The sequence below is a fragment of the Thunnus thynnus genome, chromosome 7 (genome assembly GCF_963924715.1).
Source record: "Thunnus thynnus chromosome 7, fThuThy2.1, whole genome shotgun sequence".
Lineage (NCBI taxonomy): Eukaryota > Metazoa > Chordata > Actinopteri > Scombriformes > Scombridae > Thunnus > Thunnus thynnus.
Genome location: NC_089523.1, coordinates 11417315 through 11442602, shown reverse-complemented (window position 1 = coordinate 11442602; position 25288 = coordinate 11417315). Strand labels below are relative to the sequence as shown.

Below are 25288 nucleotides of genomic sequence, written 5' to 3'. Positions count from 1 at the left end.
TATTGATCAATTAAGGGCAGGATTCATGGTTTTGGGTTCAGTTCTCTACATACCTGCTTGGTTTACTACTACAGTCAGTCAATCTGGTTAAGCAGGCTGTTTCAAGAAAAGACAGGCTGTTGTTTTGTTTGAGAAGGGGTTGAGAGACATGCTGAAGCGGCAGGTTTTTTTTATTGTTATTCTCCTCTTGTAGAGTGCATGAGAAAAGAAGAAGAAGAGGAAGAGAAGCAGAGAGCCATAGTAGAGGGAGTGTGAAAGAGGGTGGAGGGGATGGTTTTGTACAGCCAGTTCAAGGTTTCCAGAAGCAGGCACAGCCAACAACGAAGTCTCCTAGCCTGGCCTGAGTGCTGCTGATGCTACCGAGGGAGGGGAAATGCATGCTTGTTGCTCTACGCATTGTGTATTTGTTCCCCACAATAGAGATTATTTGCTGTCACACACTCAAGTTGTTTGTCACTTGAAGAGACCACACTTTACAGTAGCAAAGAAAAATACCCCTCACTCACAAATGCCTGTACCTAATGTTTATGCTTTTTCATGTTCTTTTACAGCACTGAGATAAAGTCAGTAGTACAGACAAACAGAAAGGTCTCTGAAAGAATGGTCACTTCATTAAAATAATGGCTGACTTGATCATCTTTTACTGAAAATAGGTCTTATACTTAGATGCAGTCTATGCCGAATAGGGATATGTGTATCCCCCCACCCCCTTTGATATGAAGATATTATTTAAGAATTATTAATGTCATATGTCTTGAAACTCCATTTGTATTGATCTCTACAGGGTGGAAATATCCTGAACCTACAATGTCAGGATGATGGCTGGCGGCAGACTGCAGCTGAGGCCCTGTTCACACCTGGCATTAACATGCACCTTGAGTGATCTGATCACATGTGGACAGCTCTAAGTACAGGTGTGAATGCACCCAAGACACATTGAGTGTTGAGACCCGATTGCTTAGACCACTTTGGGAGGTGGTCTGGGCCGCATTTGGCGACATTCTTTTAGCAGTTTGTATGCAAATGTGTCCTGGGCCACACTGAAGGACCACCTACTCAACTGACGTCCTCTGCATAAGTGGAAGCACGTACTCATTCGCGCACCAAGAGCGTCATATTAAAGTGAGAAACAACAGGCAAAATGGATTCTCATGGATGGAGTACACACGAAAAACGCTGTCTGATTTCCATTTGGGCAAACTTCTTCTTCTTATTTTAATTTCCGGCAGACTAGGCACAGGAAGTGCATTGCTGCATCCTGCTGGTTAAAACGCTTTTGGTCTTCGCAAATGGAAATGATGTACATGTTTATTTACATATAGAGATCCGATCACAAGCGGTCACTTGAGACGCATGTGGAGACGCATTCTAATGCCAAGTGTGAACTGACGTACTTAAAGCTGTCCACTTGTGATCGGATCACCCAAGACGCGTGTTGCCAGGCGTGAACAGGGCCTGAGTGGGGTTACAGACAGGGTAACATTAGAATTCATCTAACAAGTCTGTGAGAAAAGGACCCGACCACAGCAGGTGAGGCAGTTATCCGGAGTGGCGCTCTTCACCCACGCACAAGAAGAGGTGATAGGTATGCTGGCTTAAGTGGATGACTCATTGTGTTTGAGGAGAAAGGTTTTGTCAGGGGAATATTTGATATAAGACTCAGCGACTCTGCACTTAAAGCAAAGTCTCACTGCTGTATGGAATAAATGGAAGTCTTATGACTGACTTGTAAACATACAAAACTGTAATCATGTATGTTAAAAGAAGTATTTTACACTTTGCATGACAAAATGGTAACTGAGCTAATATCACTTTGCTTTAGTTGGGATGGAAGCTGATAGTTACTGTATATCTGTAAATCTGGGCAGCTGACTGTCTCTGTTACAGTAGGTGAATATGATGGTACATATTCTTTCAGTACAGCAATTAATAATGAATAAGAAGTAATAATTGAAGAATCGTCACGACTCAAAAATACTGAAACATTGAAAGCAGTTATTTTCCCTGATCTCCTCTTGCTATGGGTTTTGTTTCCATCTTATTTCAATAACTAGTTCATTCCCTGTCCTATGTCAACCTTTAATTACTTAGACCTGAAAACCAACACTGACACCAGCAACTCTAGCAGACCCTTGAAGGCTGGGTGTGAAGAGCCCCACTCTGGAGTCTTGTGGGTAGGTAGGTGGTCTAGTGGAGATGTAGAGTTTTACAGTCAGAAGCAGCAGAGTGACATGGGGGGGGGGGGGGGGTCATGCAGTTCCTGCTAATTTTACTCCTCCAAACTACAGGCTACAGGACAGGGGAGAGGGGTCAAAAAGAATGATTAGAAAATGGATTCGACTTTCACCTTTTCCTTTATCGCATCAACCTGGAAAGGAAATTCAGAGAGGCAACTTAAGGAGGAAAAAAAACAAATGGAAGTCTCCCAAAATTGAAATTGACAGAGAGAAAAGAGCAGACTTCTCACTTAAAGAAAACACAAAAACCCTGAGAGATGCGGGTAATAACGCCACTTTTGATACAAATGCAGACTTGAGATCACTCTGGTACTAGTCAATTTCACCTTGTTGCTTAAAACATTGTAAAATACAGATATGAATATTGACTTACAAGTCCAGTAAGTTACTACTTAAACAAGATCTACTAAGACTTAAGAGAAAAATTAATTATTTGCTGCAACAAGCGCAAAGAAGTAGTCAGCCAAAAGAAAACTAACTACAGCAAACTGACAGCATATGTGATAAAAACATGATTTAAAAATATTCTGTTGTAAAATCCACCATCTTAGCATCTAAAAGTTCATCAAATAAATACAACTATTTTTTTAACAATTGCTCCACTCATCTCTGCTACCTGTCATGAAAGCTATAGGTGGGTTGTATTTTGTGCCATGTAACAAATATAAATGACATGACAAGCAACACAGCAGTTATGAATCTCCTCTGGAACACATTTGTATGGAAAAGTAGCTTGAATGGATGGAAACCCAAATGAAAAGGAAAACACCGCAGTGATGACACGTGACTGAAAGAAGCATAGGAAGATGAGCATGAATGGAGGAAAGAATAGGCAGCATTGGGGGCTTTGTCTTTGACGCTGTCTGGGGGAACTGTGACACTGCCTACTGTTGAATAGTATTTGCAAATACACTTGAGCAGTTGTTGATGCTTCTTTCAGTTACCGGATGGGTGGGAAAATCAGGGGAAAAGTATTTAGAGAATCCATTTAATTTGTTTCTGTGGTACACCCATCTGAGCAGGTCCAACATGCTAACTCTCGGACATCTGGCTCTCCATATATTAGTAAAGGTTTGCAAATACTATTTCACAAGTCTAAACATCTAACAGCAGGAGAAAGAACCCACAGTCTAACTTCTTATTACCTTCTTTCACTGTATTTACTGTAGAATTGAAAAAGTTATCTCTAACCTGACTCAATTTGTTTTTCTGTCTCAAAGACATCTGACACCACACTCACTGGTTACCTCTTCAGGTGTGGATAACCCACCTTACTGAGGTACTCCCTCATGACCTGGATGAAATATGGCATGGAGAAGTCCATGATGTTGTGCCTCCAAGCGGTCTCAAGCACCACGTCGGGCCGCAGCAGGTCGTAGCAGGTGAATAGGCAGGCGGCAAAACACTCCTTCTTGTCTTCATTCAGGAACCAAGCCAGGAGCTCTTCAGCCAGCTCTGTGTCTTTGGACTCTGATGCGTACTGCATGGCATCCTGCAGAGAGAAGGGCACAAATACTGTTCAATAAATTGACTTGACTTGGGGAAAGTTGACATTATCTGCCTTTACATTTTAGCACAGTCAGTTTTTTCTGTGGTGAAATGTAATGCATTGATTCACATTAACTTGGAAGAACTGGAGTATATACTACAAGTTTGTATTTGTTTTACTGGCCAAGCACCTTGTAGAGCTTGTCCTTCTTGCAGAGCTCAACACTCTGTTTCCAGCGGTTGTTGCCCTTGAAAAGGTACGCTGCAATCCTCCTAAACTCAATCAACTCATGCTTCTCCAAGCCCTGGGCCAGTGAGATGTTGTCAAAGTTGTCGTAGGCATCAATGGAGGTGCGCAGTGCCTGGATAAGAGAGAACAGGGATTAAAAGATGAAGCTAAAAATGCAACTACTTGAAAACATTTATCATGTTGGGGAAAATTTAGTAGTGCCATTGAATGACACCACATCTAAAAGTTGTTTTCCCCTCTTCAACTAACATCAACACATCTAAAAATAGATTATAAAACTCTGTTATGACACAAAATGGACAACATTATCACATCATACCGCGTAGTCTTCCTCAATGATGAAGAGGTTGTTGAGGGCTTCATTGACTGACTTGTTGTTGTGATTCTGGACCGACCTCAGGTATGGTTTAACCAGAGGCAGCTGTTTGACCTAAACAAAGAATCAGATAGAAAATCATCAATTTTCAAATCATCTCGTATCGAACTACTTTTCTTTCTCTGCAAGTCAATGTCACATATTCTGCATCAAGTGAGCTTTAGCAGATAACCACAAGAGCATAAAAAAGATTTAATGAGACTTTAAAGCAAATATTTGATTATCCAGACATTAAAAGTGTTATTGCTTTGTCTATAACTAGCTATATTTGATCTGTCTGATGGTTACTTTGTGTGTATAATAAACTGCAGGGTTTTTTTTGCAGTCTCATAGGTCCAGACGTATCATAAAATGTGTCTGGAGACAGCTGTAGGAAAGTTTAGCTTAATATACCAAAGTTTCCATTTCCTGTCACCAGACGAGTATTTCACCAATAAGATTGGTGCAAAACTACTGCATGTAGGAACAGTCACTCATAAGTCTACAGGAGTAAGGGATCCACAATAACTTTTATTTATATATTTTCATTTTTTAAAATTCTTATCATAAAAGTTAACAGAAAATTATATTGGCCACAGACCTTGCTGAAGAAATTGACGGCGCGTGTGTGGTCCAGTCTTGGAGAGAGGACGATGAGCAGGTCGTTCAGTAACAAAGGTTTGAACTCCAGATAAAACTGGACCGCCTTGTAGTACAGCTCCACGTTGGCCACCTAAAACGAAAAGCACACATACAGTATACTCACTTGAACATCTGCAAGTGCACATAAAGAATCTCACCTCATAAACACATCAGTACTTTGGCTCTGTTGGCAATAACAAAACTTGTTACCAGAACGACAACTCGCATCACTAATTAATACAGTCTCTACCTTGGTGACAATGTCTTTGAACTGGCCCTCCTTCCAGGCATCAGATGGGTGGTTCATCATAGTGATGATGGCGTTGTCATATTCCTCATACTTGTCGTAAAGGAACACCAGCTCTGCCCAGAGGTGGGCTTGCTCTGCTGCCCTGAGAACCTGATCCACAAACAGACAGATACACACATACACACACACACACACACACACACACACACACACATACACACGTCAGTTCATGAACTAATAATTAACTTGGTGAACTAATCAGGAAGTTTTAATATGTTATGTGTACAGTATGTTGTTAAATTGATAATAATGAAGTCATGCTTTGTTTGCAGATGTTACTGTTGTTCCCTTTGCCTACCTTTGGAATGTTGACACGGGACCAGAAGAGCTCCAGGTGCTCCCTCATCTTCTGGGGTTTGAATTTGGAGTAGAGGATGGCGAGCTCTGTGAACATACCCATGTGAGCACGCTCCAGTCCCAGGGCCGCCTCCAGCATGGTGATCAGCTCCTCAAAGTAACCACGATCCTAAATGGAATACAGACAGACTTTATAAAACCCACCCTAACCCTTTAAACCAGTAAACAAAATACATATGACTAAACCTTCATTTTTCATTGGTCAACACTTCTTGTCAGGGGAAAGAGATTATTTCACTGAGGGTTTTTAAAAGTCATATGTTTTACACTGGCCCCAGTTATGTTATGTACCTGGTAGTAATTGATAAGTTCCTCCAGTTCATCGGCATGTACGACAATATGCAGGCCGCACATCTGGGCGAGCCGGAACTCCTTCCCCTCTACACAAGCAAAACACACCTGAAAGAGAAGAGAGTGACATCAAACAATGTGTTTTTATATAAGAGAGTGGACAGTGCTCTGTTCTCTTGAGTGAAACTTAAGGAAGACTTAGAGGCAGACAGAGAGGAAAAGTGTGTTTTGATGTCAAACATCTGTTTCAAAAGGACTCTTTACTATTAGAGGGAGTTAAAGTGAACCTGTATTGATAATCCTCACCTCCTTCCAGGTGCGGGTGCTGTTGGCCTTGCGAGCTCCATCCACAGCTGCCTGGTATTCTCCCAGGTGCACTAGAGTGGATGCCAGGCGGCCGAAATTGGACACATTGTTGTAAAGCAGTTTGGCTGCCTCATACATCTTGTCGTCATAGCAACGGTCACCCACCTGAGGGAAAAGGTACAAAAAAAGAGAAGGTAAGATCAGAAAAACAGCAGCTGTTAACAGGGGAAAGAGAGCTCAGTGGTGATCAGCTGTAAAAAAGAATGAGTGTTTATTGTCCCAGAACCTACTTGCTGAATGTGAGCATTGTTCGGGCCATTGATGAACTCTTCCAGCTCAGCCAGGCGGTTGGTCTTGGCCAGAGCGAAGATTAACTCTGTTTCAACGTACGACTCACGGGCCTTCTTACGGGCCATCTGCAGAAACTTCACCAGGTCCTCCCAGTTTCCTGCACACAACACAACTCACATCAGTCTGAAAAGCACATCAATCTATATTTACCAAAACATCGTTAAAGTGTCTTCATTACAAGAATTCAAATAAATGGATTTCAAGCTTGAAATAAGGTAATAAAAAATAAAAATAATGTAAGCAAATAATTTATCCTTTTTTACAAGATTTTCTAAGCAGCAAATGAGCCAGTAATTTGGATTAAGTTACTTACCGCTCTGGGCTGCAGCTTGCCCCACCTCCATGTAAGCAGAGGGGTCATCAGCCTTGATGTAAGAGTCAATGGCTTCTTTGACCAGACCTTTCTGCAGCTGGGCCTTTGCCAGCTGACTCCACACTGGAGGCTCATTGCAGCGCTCAGCAAACTCATAGGCTCTGTCCAAATTACCAATGTGCTCAATCAGAACCTGGATTCAACAAGACAAGATTCAGATCAAGATCAATAACACAGTCTTGGTGATCATTATTATAAGGCTTTAGGTCAGGCCTGAATAACAAGCCTGGATTTAAACTGTAAACAAACAGTAAGAAAAAAAGCTTTTGAGGTTTATGTTGTGACTTTTTTTTAAACACAAAGTCAAGCAGGAATCCACGCACCTGCACAGCAGAGGTGTTGACGTCAAATTTCCTAAAAATAGCAAAGGCCTCCTCAAACAGCTCATTGCTGATGGCAATATTTGCAATGTCTGGGGCATCGTAGTTGTCCAGACGGTTAATGTACTCCATGACACGTGTCCGATCAGCTTTAATGGCCGTCAGGATGAGCAGATTCTGCAGGTTTCTGAAATAACCAAAACAGGAAGATCTCAGTGAACAGTTTCTATATGACTAAAAAAAGGTACATAAAAGCATGAATAAGTGTTTTCAAATATGATCACAATTCAAGAAACTTACTACAAAAAGCAGACAAACAAACATAACAGCCAACTGACTTATGTCCAATGAGGTATATCAAGCCCCTCTCACCTGTGCTCGCTAAAGACAGAGTTATCCAGGACAATCTTCTCCAGAAGCTCGATGAGCTCATTAGGAAGGTCAGCGGTCATAAAGGCCTTGACTGTCACAGATACCTCCTCTGGATCCTGTGTCTCTGTCAGGGCTGTTTGGACAACCTGCAGCAGAATAGGACAACGGGCTAGTTGCACTACATCTGATGTTTTAACTAAATCTTAAAAATATTACAATTGAACAAGCCTATAACAGGTAGATAAAAAACTGTGATGTGAAAAACTAAAGGATGGATATTGTCAAAAGGCTTTGAAAAACTTGACTCATGTCTTTGCTTAGTAATGCAGCTTTTAGAGACAGAGACAGAGACAGCAAGAGGTCAGACCTGGTCGATAAGTGGTCTTCTGTAGTTGTTGGTCTCCAGCAGCACGCTTGCCCACAGCTCAGGATTCTTGCGACGCACAAGGTAGCGGGACAGACTCTTAAACAGTGAGTTCTCATTGCACACCTAAAGAATAATAAACAAAAACAGTTCAGACATGTGCACCACTGTGGACATTTTTGGCTTTTTCATTTTTCACCTTAGAGGTCCCATTAAAATCCATTAAACTGCAATTTTTGATCCTCCTGCCAAAATAAAACCTAAACCTATTCATGCATTCTGTTATACTAGACTTTCATTCTGGAGCCCTGGCTTCAAAATTGTAGTTTTAACTTTTTTCCACCAGAGGGTGTCATTTACATTGTATTTGCCCACAGGCCAAATACAATGCATTAATCTTTAGTCCTGCTTCTGCTGTATTATGGAGCACAGCAGGGCCAGTGAAAATGTGAATGCACTAAAAATGACCCAAATGTATTGGTATGTATATCACAGTGTGGCATGTATGTGTGTATTGAAAAATAAATGTGTGTGTAGGTAGAAATTGTATTGTACTGGAGGTCACAATAAACAGCTCCATGTCCCAATCTCTCTCTCTCACACACGCAAACACTTTTACTCATCCACCCACTCACACGCACGTGCAGGCCTTCAAATTCAGTAGAATATAATATATTACACCTCATATGTGCAGTACATTTCTGTTTATGAGTTACGGTAGGCTATTGAGCTTTGGAGGTGTGTGTGTGTGTGTGTGTGTGTGTGTGTGTGTGTGTGTGTGTGTGAGAGCGCGCATGGGGAAAACCAAAACCAAGTTGCGCTTTATTTGGTTTAGTAGATTTGAGTTTGTGGAACTGCTGTTGCAGCCAAATCTATCAGTATACGCAGCTTGAGTGGCTGGTCATTTCCCACCTAGCAAGATGAAGAGACACATGTCTGTTCAAAAAGCTCTGGAGCACACCCTCCTGCCTGCTGACAGCGAGCATGAGTCAGGTGTCTCTAAAACTGAGGAAGACACAAACTCAGAGGATGACGTCGAGTACATGGTGGAGTCTGATTCCTCCGATGACTCTTATTCCTCTAACTGTACTTAGAGTGGGGAGGACAGGGAGGAGACCGCCAATCCAGACTGGAAATCAAGAAATGGGCAAATTATCTGGGCTCCCACTCATGCCAAGACTCTGAGGTACCTTCCAACTACCTGCGTGACCCTGGGACCAACATGGTATGCCATCGTCAGGATCAGCACTGTAAAGCCATCCTTTGATCTTTTCATAAGAGAAGACATAATCCGGCTTCTTGTGGAGAAAACCAACCTGCAGGGGAGACGTTCTGTGTCTGATTGGAGAGACGTAGATGCCACTGACCTACAGGCATACATTGGGGTGCTGATCCTGGCTGGTGTACAGGTCACGAGATGAATTGACTTGCAGCCTGTGGGATGACCTCACCAGATGGGCCATCTTCTGAGCCACCATGTCCCACTGCAAATTTAGGCTCATCAGCTCCAACCTGCGCTTCGATGACAGGTTGATTCAACCCGTGTGTCACAGGCAAGAAAAGCTGTCTGCTTTCCGCCCCATCTGGGAGAAGTGGATGCATCGCCTCCCCCTGCTCTTCAACCCCAGCCAGGATGTGTGTGTGTGGACAAACAGCTGGTCCCATTCAAAGGCTGTTGTGGGTTCTGGCATTACATGCCAAGCAAACTAGCCAAGTATGGTATAAAAATCAGGGTCAGCTATGATGTTAAGACATCTTATGCGTGGAGGATGCAGATATATATATACGGGAGAACCTGAGGGCTGTCTGGCGGAGGTGAACCAGGAACAGAGGGGGGGTCCTGGAAATGACAGAGAGGCTCCAGGTGAACACAGTGACCTGCGACATTTTTTTCACCTCCTATGCGCCGGCAGAGGAGCTTTTGAGGAGGAAAGTGGCCCTTGGCGGAACTGTGCGTAAGAACAAACCAGTGCTTCCTCCACAGCTGCTCCAGATGAGGAACAGGGCGGTCCTATCCTCTGTCTTCGCCTTCACTTCGCCTTCGCTTCTTTGACTCACAATCATCACAGACTACAACTGCTGCAAAGGAGGTGTCAACAACCTGGATATGGTATGTGCCATTATGCATCAATTACACGCACACTGATTTATTCTTAATGAATTTATGTGCTTGTCTGAGATATATTTAGTGCTTCTATTATTCAGAATTTCTTGCATTTATATAAAAAATGAATGAGATATTTCTTTATAATGAGGAAGAATATTTGTATTCATTTATTCATTTTTTATTTGGTCTTTTTTCTTTTACAGGTTGTCGGCACCTACAGCTGCAGGAGAAGGACCTGTTGGTGACGACTAGTGCTCTTTTATAATGTCCTTGATATGTCTGCATTCAACACCTTTGTGCAATGAACAGTTGTGGATCCAGCCTGGAACCAGGCAAAGAAATTCAGACGGAGGCTGTTCATTGGGGAATTAGGGAAAATGCTTGTGTCCCCACAAATGGAACACAGACAGCGTCTGCCCTGCACTCCAGCTGCTGCCGCTATGGCGGCAGATCTGCAGCACCCAGACACAGACCCTAACCCTGACCCAGGTATCATTACCAAAAGAAGGAGGCTTTGTGAATTCTGAACCAGAAAAAAGAAAAAAAAAAAACGCCACTACCTGCATTAAGTGTGGCAAGTATGCCTGCAAAGAACACACATCATCCATTTGCAACTTCTGCTGCATCTGAACTGAACTCTCTTTCTCACATACTATTTCAGTTCTAAATGTTAATAATAAATAAATCTGCTCTTGTTCAGAGTGAACTTGTATTTTTGCTTTATTTTTTAGAGCAAAATAAGATAATAGGCTATTAGAAGTTAAAATCTTTGGGGGTAATAGGAGTAATTAAAAAAATGTTGACATTTTACATAAACTATATGATCAGGTGGGATTCTTTAACCAATACTGCACAAAAAATAATAATGCATAAAAATCAATGTTGTTGCTAATCATTGATATATCCCAGACTGTGATAATCCCCCCCAAAGAATCCCCTTTGCATTTAGTTTATGGAAAATAATTCATTTTTTATGTTTTTGTCATAAAAAACAGTTGTATTATGTAAACAAACTGGCATTTAAAGGGTTAAAATCCTGAAAACAAATGAATATTTGATAGTTATTATCAGGACTGACGTTTGTTAAAAAATTAAATCATTGAAAGTGGAAAATTATATTACTATATAATATTTTTATGGCAGTTTTTTAACGCAGACATTCTTGTCCTCTAATGACCCCAGATGGAGTTTTTAAATAATGCACAAGCGTTCATGTCGTAAGGTATGCATTTTAGAAAAAAATGGACTTATTCCATTTGTCATTATCAAAGAAATATGATTCCAATGTAAACTCACATTAATTAGCTCCTGGTCACACTGTCCTCTTTCGTAGGCCACACAGGCCAGGTGGGGGTCTCTCTTCTCACAGTACTTGCCCACCACACGGCTGTCGTAGAAGGGGTTCTCCCTCAGGAAACGTTCTGGGTTGTTGTTGCTGTCGATGTAAATCTTGGCCAGGGCGTTGTGGGTTGCAGGTTCCTCACAACCTTCATGAATACGAGCCTCCAACCAAGGCAGCAGCAGCTTCAGTCTGGAGAGAGACACACAGTTAAGGTTACACTGGTTTGGAGAGGAAAACATCTACTGACTCATGACTCTATAAGATGTGACGGGTCGACTGAATGATTCAAATATTGCTATACAGTTGAATTAGTTTCTTTCTTCTTACCGATTTCTTTTCTCCACTTCAGCGACCAGTTCGTCTGTGGAAAACTGCCCTCTCACCACCATGATCAGGTTCTTAATCACATCCTCAGCACAATCCACATCCAGTAAACCTCCGATGACTACTGGCAGACGGCTTGGGTTCACCTGAAATAAATGATCTTGCAGTTACATGTTTCAATCCAGGTGAGGACAAATGCACAACAATGTTTTACTTTAAGTGCAGTGGGAAAGAATAATATTAATGAAGGACAGCGAGATGAGGAAATGGCAGACAAGGTTTGCAATTCCACAGATGGCAGACTTTTAATGTATGTTGTGTCAACTGTTAAACTATTTATTGTTCTGGATATAAAAGACCAGTTTTCTCTCAGGCCAGGAAAGTAGCAATATACCTTTTGCACATAGATCTCAATGTATTTCTGCAGGCTGTTGCGGTACAGGTACAGGACCAGATCATGGACAAAATCGAAGCGGTCACACACAATGATCAAAGGCAGCTGGTCAGTCAGCTTAGCTTCCTGTAGAAAAAAACATTGAACATTAGTATTGACTAATAAATGACAGGTTAGATCATGTTGATAGTGAAAAGGTTTACACTAATGTTCTGACAGTGCAGCAGTACTGGTCCATTCCTGACCTTGAGGAAGTTCTTGACACGCTCAGGGTCGTAACAGTTACTCTCTCTGCAGATTCTCTCCACCTCTTTGATCTGGCCCGTCTTGCAAGCAGCTTGAATATATTTGAAGTGAACCTCGGGGTCCTGGCTGAAGTTCACAATGGAACCCAGGAAATAAAACAAACCTGGAAGACAAAAGCATGTCACAATCAACAGAAGTAACCTGTGTTTTTTAAAAGGTGTCTTTTATAATTTAAAATTAACAGCTTGATTGGGTCTTTGCAATCTCCGAGCTTACCCTCAAAGCTTTTGAAGGACTCAAAGAGTTCGGTGAGGGACTGAGTGGAGAGTTGCTCATGGTACTTGGAGGCGACCTGGACACAGATCTGCAGGTTCTGGCGGATGTTAGCAGACAGCATGGCCCTAAGACACTCCAAAGAGTCCTCCACTGACAAGGAGCCAAAGAAATTCACCAGCCACTGCAAGGACAAACAGAAAACAATCAGCAATGGAAAGAGTAATATGGTAATAATAAACCAATAACTCAAAATACATCAATATATGTTTTTCAAATGAGCACTTGTGGAAAACAGGATTAGAAACATTTAATCTACTTTCCATTGCATTACTTTCTATTATTATTATATTTTTTCTAATATTATTTCCATGTGTTCCTCTGTTTATGCTGTACCTCTGGGTTGAGGAGGTGTGTGTGCACCACAGCACGCTTAATGTCATATAAGTCGGTGTAATGCTCCAGCGCCCTCTGCAGGAGACCAGCCTTCTCACACAGCTGTGCCACATGGGCACGATCATAATGGGTGAACATCTGGTTGCCCAGGATGGCGTCTGCAACCTGCAAGACAAGACACAGGGACAAAGACATTTCAAAATGATTTGAAGCCTAGTTAACAAGCAGCGTAATTTTCTAACAGATGGTGGAAGACAGTTAAATTTTTTGGAAAGGGAAGCACTGTGAGACACTTTTTAAGGAAGAAAGAAACCTACAGGGTTAGTTTCAAAATGTGTGATTTAAAAATAAGGAAAAAGTCTGACTCATAAAGCCAGTTAAAGTTATAGATAACTCACAATCACGAATTTGTAACTAAATAAGATAACTGTGTTCATTTTGCAATTAAGACTTCTGTCAGCCAAAGTAAACTGCGGTGGTCCAAATCTAGATTGGGTTAAACCAATTGATCATCTCGTTTTCCGTGTAGGTTAAAGCTAAATACTCTGCGATCATTTGCGTTATTTAGGTCTGATGTTTCCATGTTTGTGTACCTGTGGTGCATGGACCAAATTCATTTCCAGCAGACGTGTCTGAAGTGGTCCCTCCATGGGTCTGTTGTTCTTCAGAGCATCTAGCAGGAAGGATGTGCACTGCTGGATCAGGTTGTACTCCATGAAGACGTCGACAATCTGGGGACAAAAGAGAGAAATAATCACGTATGTCAAACCCCTCACAACTAACTGTATATTTCTTTCTCCCCCCCCCCTTTTTTTTAACCTATATTTATCCTTTACTTAACCTGTTGATTGGGAATCAATTTGGCAGGTTATAAAGATATTTATTTCCTGGATATGTAGGTGCTTGTAGTGTGAATTTGAAGATGTTTGGTTTTACCTGTGTAATGTCAGCAAGTGGCTCCTCATCCTGTACCAACATCTGGGAAAACTGAAGGCCCTGTTCTGGGCTGATCCGCATTACGTTCCTTAGCAGGAAGATCCAGTCTGGAGTGTATCCCACCTACAGAGGAAACAGATCTTAATCATAAACAATTCAGTAAATGCAAACACAATAAAACCCTTCATCAATGAAGGGTTCAAGTGATGTACAGACAATGGTGGACCAAAGTCCACAACACAAATGAGTCCACAGTGTTTCATAAGATCAAATTCTTCTCTCTCACTTCTCTGCATCTCTCTCTTCATCTATTATATAAGATAAATATGGAAGAACATAAAATCAGGCATTGTTACCTTCTTGGCGTAGAGAACAATCTTCTGGAACTGGCCAGTCTCTGCAAAGCACTGAATGACCTTATTGGGGACGTTAGCTCTGAGGTAGACACTGAGGGCAAGAGTAGGATCTACAGATTTCACCAAGTCTCCAAGCTCCTCAGAGCATTCCAGCTGTAAACACACATGCACACGCACGCATACACATGTGCACACACACACACACACATAGTACCATCAGAGATAAATTAAGGGTTTAAAAGCAGTACAATACAGAACAAATGAAGAGCCAAGAGGACTAAATCAGATAAACATGCACTTAAACCTTTTCCAAGAACACAGAATTCCCAAACTAGCTTTATGTGTAATCCTCAAGCCTCTGCACTGATGCTGTGTTTGTCAGAACTGGGAGTGTAACATTAATCACATTGGATGGCAGCACCATGTTTACTTGCAAATTTTGATTCCTGCCCAACTATTTATCGATTTTACAAAAATGTTCCTGTCTTTAATACACAAATCAGTTATTTGAAAAACAGATGATTCTGTGCTCAAAAATGCACATAACTGAAACCAGAAGTGTAGTGGTAATTGTAGAAGTAGAGCAGCCAACTAACTGACTATAACAGTAACCAGCAGTGTGTTTTGCCATCATGATACTAAACTTATGGAAAGACAGTGTTTCTTCCCCCGAAATGATGGATTTCTTGCTTAGGAATAAAGCTATTAATGTGTTGAGTGCTTAGTCAGCCCAGGACTTTGGCTCTATGGTGACTGTTTTCTAAAGAGTGGATGTGTTTCTGAATTCACTATAAAACAACCCACTGAGCACATACCTTGTCCTCTTTCAGCCATTTCTCTAGCAACTGCTTACGGCCTTGCTGCAAGACAGGCCTGCACAGTTCCAGAGACTCAAACTTGTTAAGTTGGCCTTGATCCAATAAGATGCCAAAGTACTGGAGCAATGGAGACCTCTGGCCTGGTTGGGCTGGAACGCTCTGGAACCTACGGATGGTGTCTGGGGTCCGCAGGATACCCTTGAGAAGAAAGATGGATGTAAAGACAAACAGTGGAAGATTCAGGTTAAATAGTGTGAGGGAGAAGTCACCTTTGAGCATTGCCTAGAAGAATAGTGGTGATATAGAGTTACATAACATTGGGTGACCATTAGTGACTATAGTGAACATAGGATGTATAATGTAAGTTCTCAGACCAAAGGAGACAAAAAAGTACAAAAAATAAAGATAATTTTCACCACAAAGACTGAATACCCAATTTATCTGTCTGACTGTTCAATCCTGCTGTCCAGATATAGAAACATGAATGCGTCACATGTTTCACAGGATTACTTTACATAAATAAAATGCTTTTCAACAACTAAAAACAACCAACCAATGAAGCTTTAACCAGCATTTTCCAGTGGAGACCCTGATGACAACCATGGTGTTAAAAAACAAAGCTTAACCATTTCCTAACCCCTACTGAATTTGGCTTTTAAACTATTTTGATGCCAATCTAAACTTGTTTTACATATACCTAACAAAATCTGGATGTTTATTGTCATGCTAAGCTGCAGAAATCTGCTTAGTCTACACAGTCTGAGCTTGTATTAGTTGGGCTGTGGGTGAGGTCACTTTGTTTGACCCAGCTCTGTGTGCACGGTTGGTGGCACACTGGCTTTACCTTAGGTGCATTGGCTGCCACCTTGGCAGCTTCTGAGTAATTCCCTGCTGCAAAGAGGGTGTTGAACTTGCGGGCAAACAGCTCCTCAGCACCGGCAAGGTTGTTACGGACAGCCATGCGGAGAGCCAGGTCTGGGTTCTGGAGCACATTGGTGATGTAGGGAATGATGTTTTCCTCCTCCACGCACACTGACAACACCTGGAAAAGCACATTTTCATGTTTTATTATCAATACACAACAGATGATGCCTCACTGATGTGATTTGTTCCTGAAGATAGAACAATGTTGTGTTTAATGTATATTATTTCTAAATCCTCTCAACAAAAAAAAACAATTACCACTACAGCAAATGTCCATATGTTGTGATCCAAAAGGAGTCTTTCTTCACCCAGAACACATTCACTAACTTGTCCTGGGTTAGGTACCACAAATGCAAGGGAATGCAAACATTAAGAATTATTTGCAACAATGTGACACCTGCCTGTATAAACATGGTACACTTTTCATTTACAGAGAAATGTTGGTACACTTGAATTTGAAACCAAGTTCAACTTCTTCGCACACACCTTTGTATGCAAAAATAGCTTTAAGTGAATTACATCCTAAGACGTGTACTTGTCACATTCCTAAATTACACGCAGGGATTACCTCATGTTGTTGCGTGTAGTGTTACATTTTGTGTGCGTGTGTGTGTGTGTACAACACATTGAGCTGTATATGGTAGACCTGCAGGCGAGAGCCAAGAGCAATAACAGGATTAGATTGTGTATTCTGGCCGGCCAAGCTTAGCCCTCCTGCTGTGGCTGTCACATGCTGCCTGACACCAAAGATGCTGCTACAGCCTGATATTTTCACAGAGATTTCCACAGTCAAGGTCACACAACAACAACCAAGGACCCACACTGACATATCACAGGGAAAATGAATCACCAACAAATGTCAGAAATAATAGGCCAACATGGACAAGAATCTAGTATTTATAAACACATACTGAGACTTTTGCTGATGTCTGTCCAACATTGTTTACAATTAACATTTAATAACAATATTTAAATGTATGTTTAATGTGAGAACCCTACTTTGCAATGGAAATAATTTTGTCAACCTAGCAGAATAAAGGATCATTACAGCCATTTATTGAATCCTTACCAATGCACAAGCAAATAAGGTGTATGATCTTAATGTTAACAAACACCCATCTTATGATTGCTGCTGTGAATTCAAGAATGTGCCATTGCACTGTATGCAGTCTTCAATGGGGAAATTACATAAAAGTAGCACAAATTTAGCAAATAAAACAATGACAGAGTTTAATATCAGCACAAATTTGACCCTATTAGAGGACATGATATATGAAGGGACAGGAGACTATAACTGAAATATACAGTACCTGTCCTTTCCTGTTGACCCCAATGATACCAGCAGTGGGCTCGTGAGGGGCAGTGACAAAAATGGTCTCCCCGCTGATCCTGTTCATGTAGATACAGGTTCCAGTCTCTAGGTCATACAGGTGGATGTAGCCATATTTGGTGATGAGAAAGACTACATCTTGCTTGGAACTGATCTAGATAGAAGTACAGGAATAGAAAAATAAGAACACCTAAAAATAAACAAACAGATCATTCTCAAAACGACCTTGAGCAAGACATTGAACCCCATGCTTGTGAACTCTACTAAAGAGGCCACAATCAGAACATGACCCTGTGGATTTTGTTATGATGAGACAGTTTGGGTGGTAAATGCTGCTGTAGACCAATTGTGAATGGCAGGTGGATGGTGGTAACACACTGAGGGGCAACTCAGAATTGGTGCGATTTTAACACATCAGATAGTTGGTCCAACACTGAATGAGAAGCAGCTTCGTGTTTAAACGGCTCTTAAATAACAACTTCAACAGCAATATACATATCAACAGCATACTTTTGTTTTCTAAATACCCCTTTAAGAAAATCTTAAAGTAACGACATGTGAACTCATATGTAGCCCTCTTTCTATGGTGGGAAACAGGAAATCGTGGCTGTGACACTATTGTTTGCAGAACCAAGACAAACAGGCAACAAGTATGGGCACTAAAAGTCTGCTCATATTAGTTTCTGTACCTGCATGGCGACGGGGAAGTCATTCTGGGCTTCTGGAGGAAAGAAAACATCCACAGCTTTCTTTGGAAATGGCTGGTTCCCAGTCGGTGGAGTCCCCACTTCAATGATATGCAGCTAGACGCAAAAAGGCATTTAGATAAAAAGCAGACAAAGTCAGGTTGCAAGGGGAGATTTCTTTAATCCAGTAAATTTGATATGGATTCTGTATATTCCTGAGCACTTTTCTATGTGTGATTGATTTTCACTTTTCAAATGAGTCCATATTGATTTTTTTTTTTTTTATTATTGCAGTAGTCTGCCTGACACTTTGCAGTGTCAGTAAATCTTACCTTTCCCCCTGCCTGTCCTCGCACAGCAAAGCAGAACAGAGTTGACTCTTCGGTATTGTCCTCCATCTTGAACTGCGCAAAGCCAGCAGCATGACCCTCGATGGGCTGAGACACCTTCCTGTCCACTGAGTATAGCTGCATCGCTCCAACAACACGGTTTTGCTGAAGAGGAAAGAGTTAGGTCAAAGTTGTCTGTGATTTTAAGTAGCATTAAGACATTTTTTGCTAATTAATATGTTATTAAATAAAAGTATGCTGCTAGGGACTTTATTTCAAGGTTCTTGATAATCATACTGGGAATCGCTGATGGACTGGATTAACCCCAACAGAGAAACTAACTAAATGACTTTAGAATTTGAGTCAGACCGATCCTTTCAAAAACATTAAATGTGAATTCAAGACTTTCTACTTCCTGCTACACTGAGAAACATGGCATTGGAGCATTCCAGTAATAAAATAATTGTTTTCTGAAAAGAAGACAAAGTAGTATGATATAGTGATTAGCAAATGTGTTGACAATATTAAGCAGAAATAATTAGTAATTATCAGGATGAAGCAAGTCTTCAGCCATGCAGTTTATTTACCTGTGCTGAAATGCCGATGAGCAGCAACCATTTCTGTTTGGCGTCAGTGCGGTAGTTGATGATCTGGCAGCCTGCCAGGCTGGAGTGGCGGTCAAAGACTTTGATTGGCTGAGAGTCACCCTCCATGCTCCAGTGGTAGACTGCGTTGTCTGTGACCAGGGCAACGGTGTTGAGGGAGATCCACTTCCAGAAGGTCACGTCATCTGTCATTGTGTGAGCCTTCATCTTGCTCTTCATCTCAATGTTGAAGATCTGCAGGGTCTTTGCCGCTGTAAATATTCAGAACCCAGGTTAACGTAAAGTGACCAAGATGTGTGATTGTGACCCTTCTAAACATTCTTATAACAATAAAAACAGTCAAATCTAGTGACTAAAGATACCACACACAACCAACAGCAGACTTTGAGGGGGAAAAAAAATCATACCATTTGGGCATACCAAATTCCAATTGATAGAGAAATGTTGGTAGTCAGGGTTTGGTTTGAGTAACACCAAAGCACCAAACAACAAGCCAGTACCAGTGTCAAAACAAGAGGCAAGACCAACAAAAGGGCAACCACTAATAGTGGTAGATCTGCATTCAGTTAGGTCTGACGCAATCAACTGTGCAGGAGAAATACATTCAGTTGAGGCTGAATATGCAAACCCCTGGTGATAATGTGGACATTTTAAGTTATTACTCATCTACAAAACAAATTTTCAATTTTAGAGACTCAAACAGAATAAGACCGTGTTCAGACCGACAACAGCACTGCCTTAAAAAACACAGCTTTCCTGTTCATTTCAATGGGACCACTGCATTGATGCAGTATTGTCCAGCAAAAAAGTCAAACCTGGTTCAACTTTTGCAACATCATCCTAGAAGGCGCAGCACTGACCAATTCAATATGTACAAGTTAAGACGACTTTGGGTAGTATTGACCTCTCGATGGAGGAGAAGAGGACTGTCACTATAACATCTTTCCATAGTTGTAAAATCCTGTCTCGTAATATTACACATTGTTGTGCAGTGTTTTGCTGCGTGTTTAGCCTTCAAATTCATCGATCTATTACTCAAATGATAGCCCTGGAGTGGATTGTATTTCATCTTTTCAGCGGTACCTGTAGTAGCTCCATTAATGCAACCCTTTACATTTTTTTTAAACACAGTGCTATTTTCGGTCAGAATGTTGGATTAGGAATATGACTACTACTAATGCCTACTGAGATTCTCAACTAGATTAAGAAAGGTTTTCCTGGGTGTTGTGGTACAATGGTTCAATGCTTTTCACCCAAAACCAGATCAATTAGGAACCAACTTCTGCAGAAAAACACAATGCCCAGTACAATCATAATTTCCCGCCCTCTGCCCCTACCACCTACTAGACAAATGAAACTCCAGGCCTGTTATCATAGCTCTTACGGGATTCACATCAAAATGTAATCCTAAAATGAGGGATGTTGGAATTTGGGTTGGGTCTGAATGCAGATTAGCAAAAGAAGACCACAAAGCACACAAACAGATGTGATGATGGGAGGGATGCTGGACGGATGCACTCACACCCATTCTGTTTTTTCCTCCAATTCAGTCTCACTGGAGGAAAGACCCTATAATTCTTTGGACCCAAGGCATATCTTTTGGGTTTAATTCAAGCCCAAGCAAGCTCCAACCAAACTAAACCCTATAATTAACTGATTCATAATTAACACAGCATATGAAAGAAAATGCCTCGCCATCGAAATTGGGAGGTACAGTGATGTTTCTGAAATAAAAAAAACACTACATTGTAAAAATTCACTGCCTGCTGTGTAGTTTTAAGTGAATATCAGTAATTGGTATATAACAGCACAAACACTGAACGTGTATGAAAAAGTACAGAAATAATGCAGATTTTGTTCTTTAATCAGCTTCTTTGTTTGAACTGCACCTTAACAAATATTAATCAAATCATACTAAAGCATACATTTTGTAAGGCATTTAAGACTAATCCTCTGACATAATGTGGATGTCAGTAAATCCAGTCAAAACATATAATGTAGAATAATACTCTGCAAGTGGTTGTTTGCACAAAATTGTATGATTTTGGGCCATGTTAGCCTTTGATAAGAATACATTTTGGCATGCTTGTACAGGCCCAATGTGTAGTTTGTGATCAAAAGAAAGCACTTTGATCACTGATTGCAGTGTTTTCAGGCACACCAGTCAGACTTGTTATTGATTGCATTATGGCACTCATTTGATTTATTAATGCGACTGCTGTCACCGGTTAATCCAAAGTGATCATCGTTCTCAAAAACATGAGTCTGCAACTGTAGTTTCATAGATAATATTGCTAAACCACAGAATTACCTAATATGAAATAAGAACCAAGCAAATTTAAATTTCAGTTCAGTTTCTCTTTCTCTCTCTTCATCCACTTGCAAGCTCTCTGTCTCTGGAATAGACCCAGTGGTTGTGTGAATCAGCCTTTTGTTTTATTGATAAATTGTTCCTAATTTACATTATATTAACTGTTGTGTGTTTTTCCGTGCCATTCTTTCGTGCATTGCTGTATGACATTGTGTATTTGATACTACCATTTGGAGACTTCTAGGTCAGAAATGTTCTAATCCTACACATAGTGGCTTTCAAAGATACGCATAAAGCTATCAAAACTCTGGCTCTTCTGTTAAGAAACTGTTCTAGGGTTCAATATTGGTAAATATTCCTCTCCCTATCAGCAGGCAATTTTTCATTGAGGAAAATTTGACATGTCACAGTAGGAAAAGCACAGGTGTAAATAAAACAAAAAATGAAAAAAAAAAAAACTAATTTTCATTTAGCTGCTTCAGTTTTAGAGTCCTGGTGTTGTGTATGCTGGCTCAGCATCACCATCATGATAGCTTACTGGGGAACATCAACAGAACAGAGCCATTGTTAATCTTATTAGGAACACTTGTGTTTTTCCTACTATGACAAGTCAAAATGTCTACTGTGAAAAAAGCCTGTCTAACACACAAAACCAAAAATTATTTATTTTCCCCATGATCTAAAATATTTTGTATTTCCATACTGATGCTTGTGTTTTTATCAGAGATCTGGTTCACTAGTGCAGTGTGCAGAGTCTGTGCAAGTACTGACTACCAGTTGCTATAATGGTGTAACATCAAAGGCCAGTGGCACACATTTCTTATGGAATAAGCCACCTGCCCATATGATAGCAAATACATACTAGCCTACTGTTTATTGACAGGACACTGATTAAGACTGTGACCTACATGTCAATGCTTGCTTGATTTTGCCATTGTTTAAATGACCATATAATTTTTCTGCATGTTTTAGCCCTTTTACTACAAGCATACTATACATTACTACCAACCATTTTCCAAAGCACATAACACTGTATCATTTCTGAATATTCACCTGATAAGTCAATGATGTTTTTTTTGTTTGATAACATTTTTTTTCTTCAAAGGCAACCTTCTGGCAAAAGGTTATGTGGTGCCTTCAGGTTGTGACTGACAGCTCAAAGATAACAAAGGAAAAACTAAAGATCTAAAGATTCCTGATTCACATTGTTGTCTTCTCACTGTGTGTGTTTGCTTTCAGGTTTGCCATTTGAGAGTCTACTTCAATCAGTGTTCATTCAACTAAATTACCACTATAAACATACAGTCTATGATTACCACACAACAATACAGTTACTCTGACAAAAATACATGTGGGCGGGATGTTCATTGTGATGGATTACCTGTCTGAAGCAAGATTTAATCCTTAAAGTGCTTATTTTCATACTGTACTGAGCCTAATGGAGAAAATAACTAAAAATCTAAAGTATATATATAGTAGTAGTAGTATAGTATATACTATAAAGTATAGTATGTTTTAGAAAATGGCCAGCTGTAATATAAAATATGTCGAGTGTAGCAAACTGGACAAACACATACACACAAAAAACAAATAAAAAGATATAGTCCTTTCAGCTGCCCTCTTAATTTGGCTATGCCCTGTTTTTGTTATCATTATTAATTCAAGCATTCATTATAACTATTGTCAGTATTGTGCATACATTTCAAGACAGTGCATACAGGATTACACTTTGACAACTCATGATATGTAAAATTCAACTCACCGTCTGCAAACATAAGAAAGCAGTAAGAAATGAAAAAAAGAGCAAAAACAAGCAAAATAGACAAAGCATTCATGACAGCATGACATTTTCCTAGCACTAATACGAGAGCTACTTTTCCTGAAATATCAATGTGTCCGTAAATTTAAATTTGTTACACTACACTTTAGATGCTCTATTTACTCTTTTTGACAAACAGATGGGGTGGCCTACATATGGACATTAAAATGAAAAGCAGACTTTAACAACTACATAACTGACTGACAACACAAAACGAAATTTACACAAATGGCCCAATGTTTTGGAAAAGCATTGTAGCAAGGTATGTGACTAGCCAAAACTTTTAACAGGTTTACTTTTTAGTCTATGTGTTTTCAGAAACATAGCACACTCCTCTCTAGGTGGCACATAAAGCTATGTGCTAACAGCACTACATATGCATTTTAGTCAGAGCTTACCTTTAAGGGCAATAACTTTGCTGGCAGGATTCATGATGGCGCTGTCTGCAGAGATGGGCCTGCGGATGGGATTGTTGGGGTCCGCCATATCAATGATGACAACCTGGGCCTGCTCACCCACCTTCTCCCTTATACAGATGAACTTGTCGGACTCCATGGTTAGAGTGCTGAATCCGATGTTGGCTGGGTTGATCCCCAGGTTCTGGAGCTGAGATATGAACACATGAGTGTTTACTACAAAAAATATCAGGTATGATACAATTAAGTACAGGACTTATTTTCATTGAGGGTTTTTATGTCAAAATAGCAAATATTCAGGAGGCCAAGTGAACAGGAGGAAATGATATTATATAACAAAACAACTCAACCAACATCATCCATAGAATCAGTTCAAGATAAACTCAAAAAACATACATTATATTATAGTTATAACTAGGATTATTATAACTCAGATGATGTCTTATATTTCTAATTGTCCCATAAGCCATAACCTGACCTATGTTTGTTTAAAGATGCAAAGGCAACTTTTGCCAATTCTTGGCACAACAGAACGTAATAACCTGATGCGCCAGATGGTTTGTTACACAGAACCATCTGAGAAATCGTCCTTGGAAACTGTTTGGAAAAGGGCACGCATTTCCAAAAAATACTTGGCAGGTGATTCGATGAACCATCTGTCTATCACCGTCTATCACCGTCTAACACAAGCACATAACTTGAAGCCTGACAAGATGGATTCTTGCATGATCTCGAAAATCAAGCTGCCTCACAAGGTAAGAACCTAAAGCAACAAGTACCCATGTTGATATTAAACCCTGGTAAGTCAAGAGCACTCACTCTTGTCTGGTGGGCATGAGTTTTCCCCGGCTTATGGGGGCTTTGTTGTTGTATCTATTACTGCACTGAGTTGTAATTGTACAGTACTTGGACTATGTAATGTATCCCCCCCCCAGGTGATCTAAGTTGCATGGTCATAGTAGGAAAACTGCCCCCTGTGGGGTTTCATCTTGTGTTTAAATATTTTGTGATAACACCAAGCACATCTAATAATCGCACACAGTCAGAAGCTGAGATGGGGCAGCTGAGCTTGACCTCAACTCAACTGACTCTCATCCGTTCCCAGGGAAAAATGATGATGCCATTTTTGACTGAAGGCTTTGACCACCTGGTTCACCTTGTAAACCTGGATGAGGTTTTCACAGATAGAAACTCCAACAAAATGACAATAGTGTCTGATGTCATCTGTAAAAATAGTCTGTCATGATGACATAATGCCTATGTGTGACGTTATTGGCAGAGTCCAGCCAGACTGCAGCTGACCATTTTCTCCACTTTATTTATAGAAAGCATCACTTACAACATATGTGACATTAAAGGACAATTTTGCCAATTTTCAACCTTATCTCTATCTATCCCAATTAGGGATATAATGTGAAAAACACCTGCAGTTGTTGTCAATATTCTCTGTGTCTCTGGGGCACAGCTGCAAAATCCGTTGTTCTTTCAGCACCAGCGTCGTCATTTGACGTCTACAGTGAGTGATGTAGTTGGGGGCAATGAAGAACTACAGGCTATTTCAGCTTGGATTTCTAGTCTCCGCCTCTGGGTAGCCGGGGGGGTGCTCTAGATGCTGCTCAAAAATAAAACTTCCTTGTTCTCTTTGCTTGTATTGCAAACT

The 25288-nt window shown here is 40.6% G+C and overlaps 1 protein-coding gene across 3 annotated transcripts in view; it reads right to left on the bottom strand.

The window, feature by feature from the left end:
• Positions 1 to 25288, bottom strand: part of LOC137185857 (clathrin heavy chain 1-like) — a 30282-nt gene that overhangs the window by 3122 nt on the left and 1872 nt on the right. For 2 of the 3 annotated variants that reach the window (XM_067594298.1, XM_067594296.1), the window contains exons 2-31: positions 23611 to 23818; positions 19065 to 19333; positions 18481 to 18642; positions 18152 to 18265; positions 17443 to 17616; positions 16053 to 16250; positions 15206 to 15406; positions 14391 to 14543; positions 14035 to 14157; positions 13692 to 13829; positions 13099 to 13263; positions 12706 to 12886; positions 12429 to 12592; positions 12184 to 12309; positions 11793 to 11935; positions 11420 to 11654; positions 8020 to 8142; positions 7653 to 7798; positions 7284 to 7467; positions 6901 to 7093; positions 6527 to 6684; positions 6237 to 6401; positions 5931 to 6038; positions 5581 to 5748; positions 5223 to 5372; positions 4932 to 5063; positions 4295 to 4405; positions 3917 to 4087; positions 3508 to 3729; positions 2348 to 2368 (exon numbers count right to left, since the gene is read on the bottom strand). In XM_067594298.1, the coding sequence (XP_067450399.1) occupies positions 2348 to 2368; positions 3508 to 3729; positions 3917 to 4087; positions 4295 to 4405; positions 4932 to 5063; positions 5223 to 5372; positions 5581 to 5748; positions 5931 to 6038; positions 6237 to 6401; positions 6527 to 6684; positions 6901 to 7093; positions 7284 to 7467; positions 7653 to 7798; positions 8020 to 8142; positions 11420 to 11654; positions 11793 to 11935; positions 12184 to 12309; positions 12429 to 12592; positions 12706 to 12886; positions 13099 to 13263; positions 13692 to 13829; positions 14035 to 14157; positions 14391 to 14543; positions 15206 to 15406; positions 16053 to 16250; positions 17443 to 17616; positions 18152 to 18265; positions 18481 to 18642; positions 19065 to 19333; positions 23611 to 23818 (4806 nt within the window). The remainder of the gene's footprint in view (positions 1 to 2347; positions 2369 to 3507; positions 3730 to 3916; positions 4088 to 4294; positions 4406 to 4931; positions 5064 to 5222; positions 5373 to 5580; positions 5749 to 5930; positions 6039 to 6236; positions 6402 to 6526; positions 6685 to 6900; positions 7094 to 7283; positions 7468 to 7652; positions 7799 to 8019; positions 8143 to 11419; positions 11655 to 11792; positions 11936 to 12183; positions 12310 to 12428; positions 12593 to 12705; positions 12887 to 13098; positions 13264 to 13691; positions 13830 to 14034; positions 14158 to 14390; positions 14544 to 15205; positions 15407 to 16052; positions 16251 to 17442; positions 17617 to 18151; positions 18266 to 18480; positions 18643 to 19064; positions 19334 to 23610; positions 23819 to 25288) is intronic. The other variant, XM_067594297.1, reaches the window with a different exon arrangement.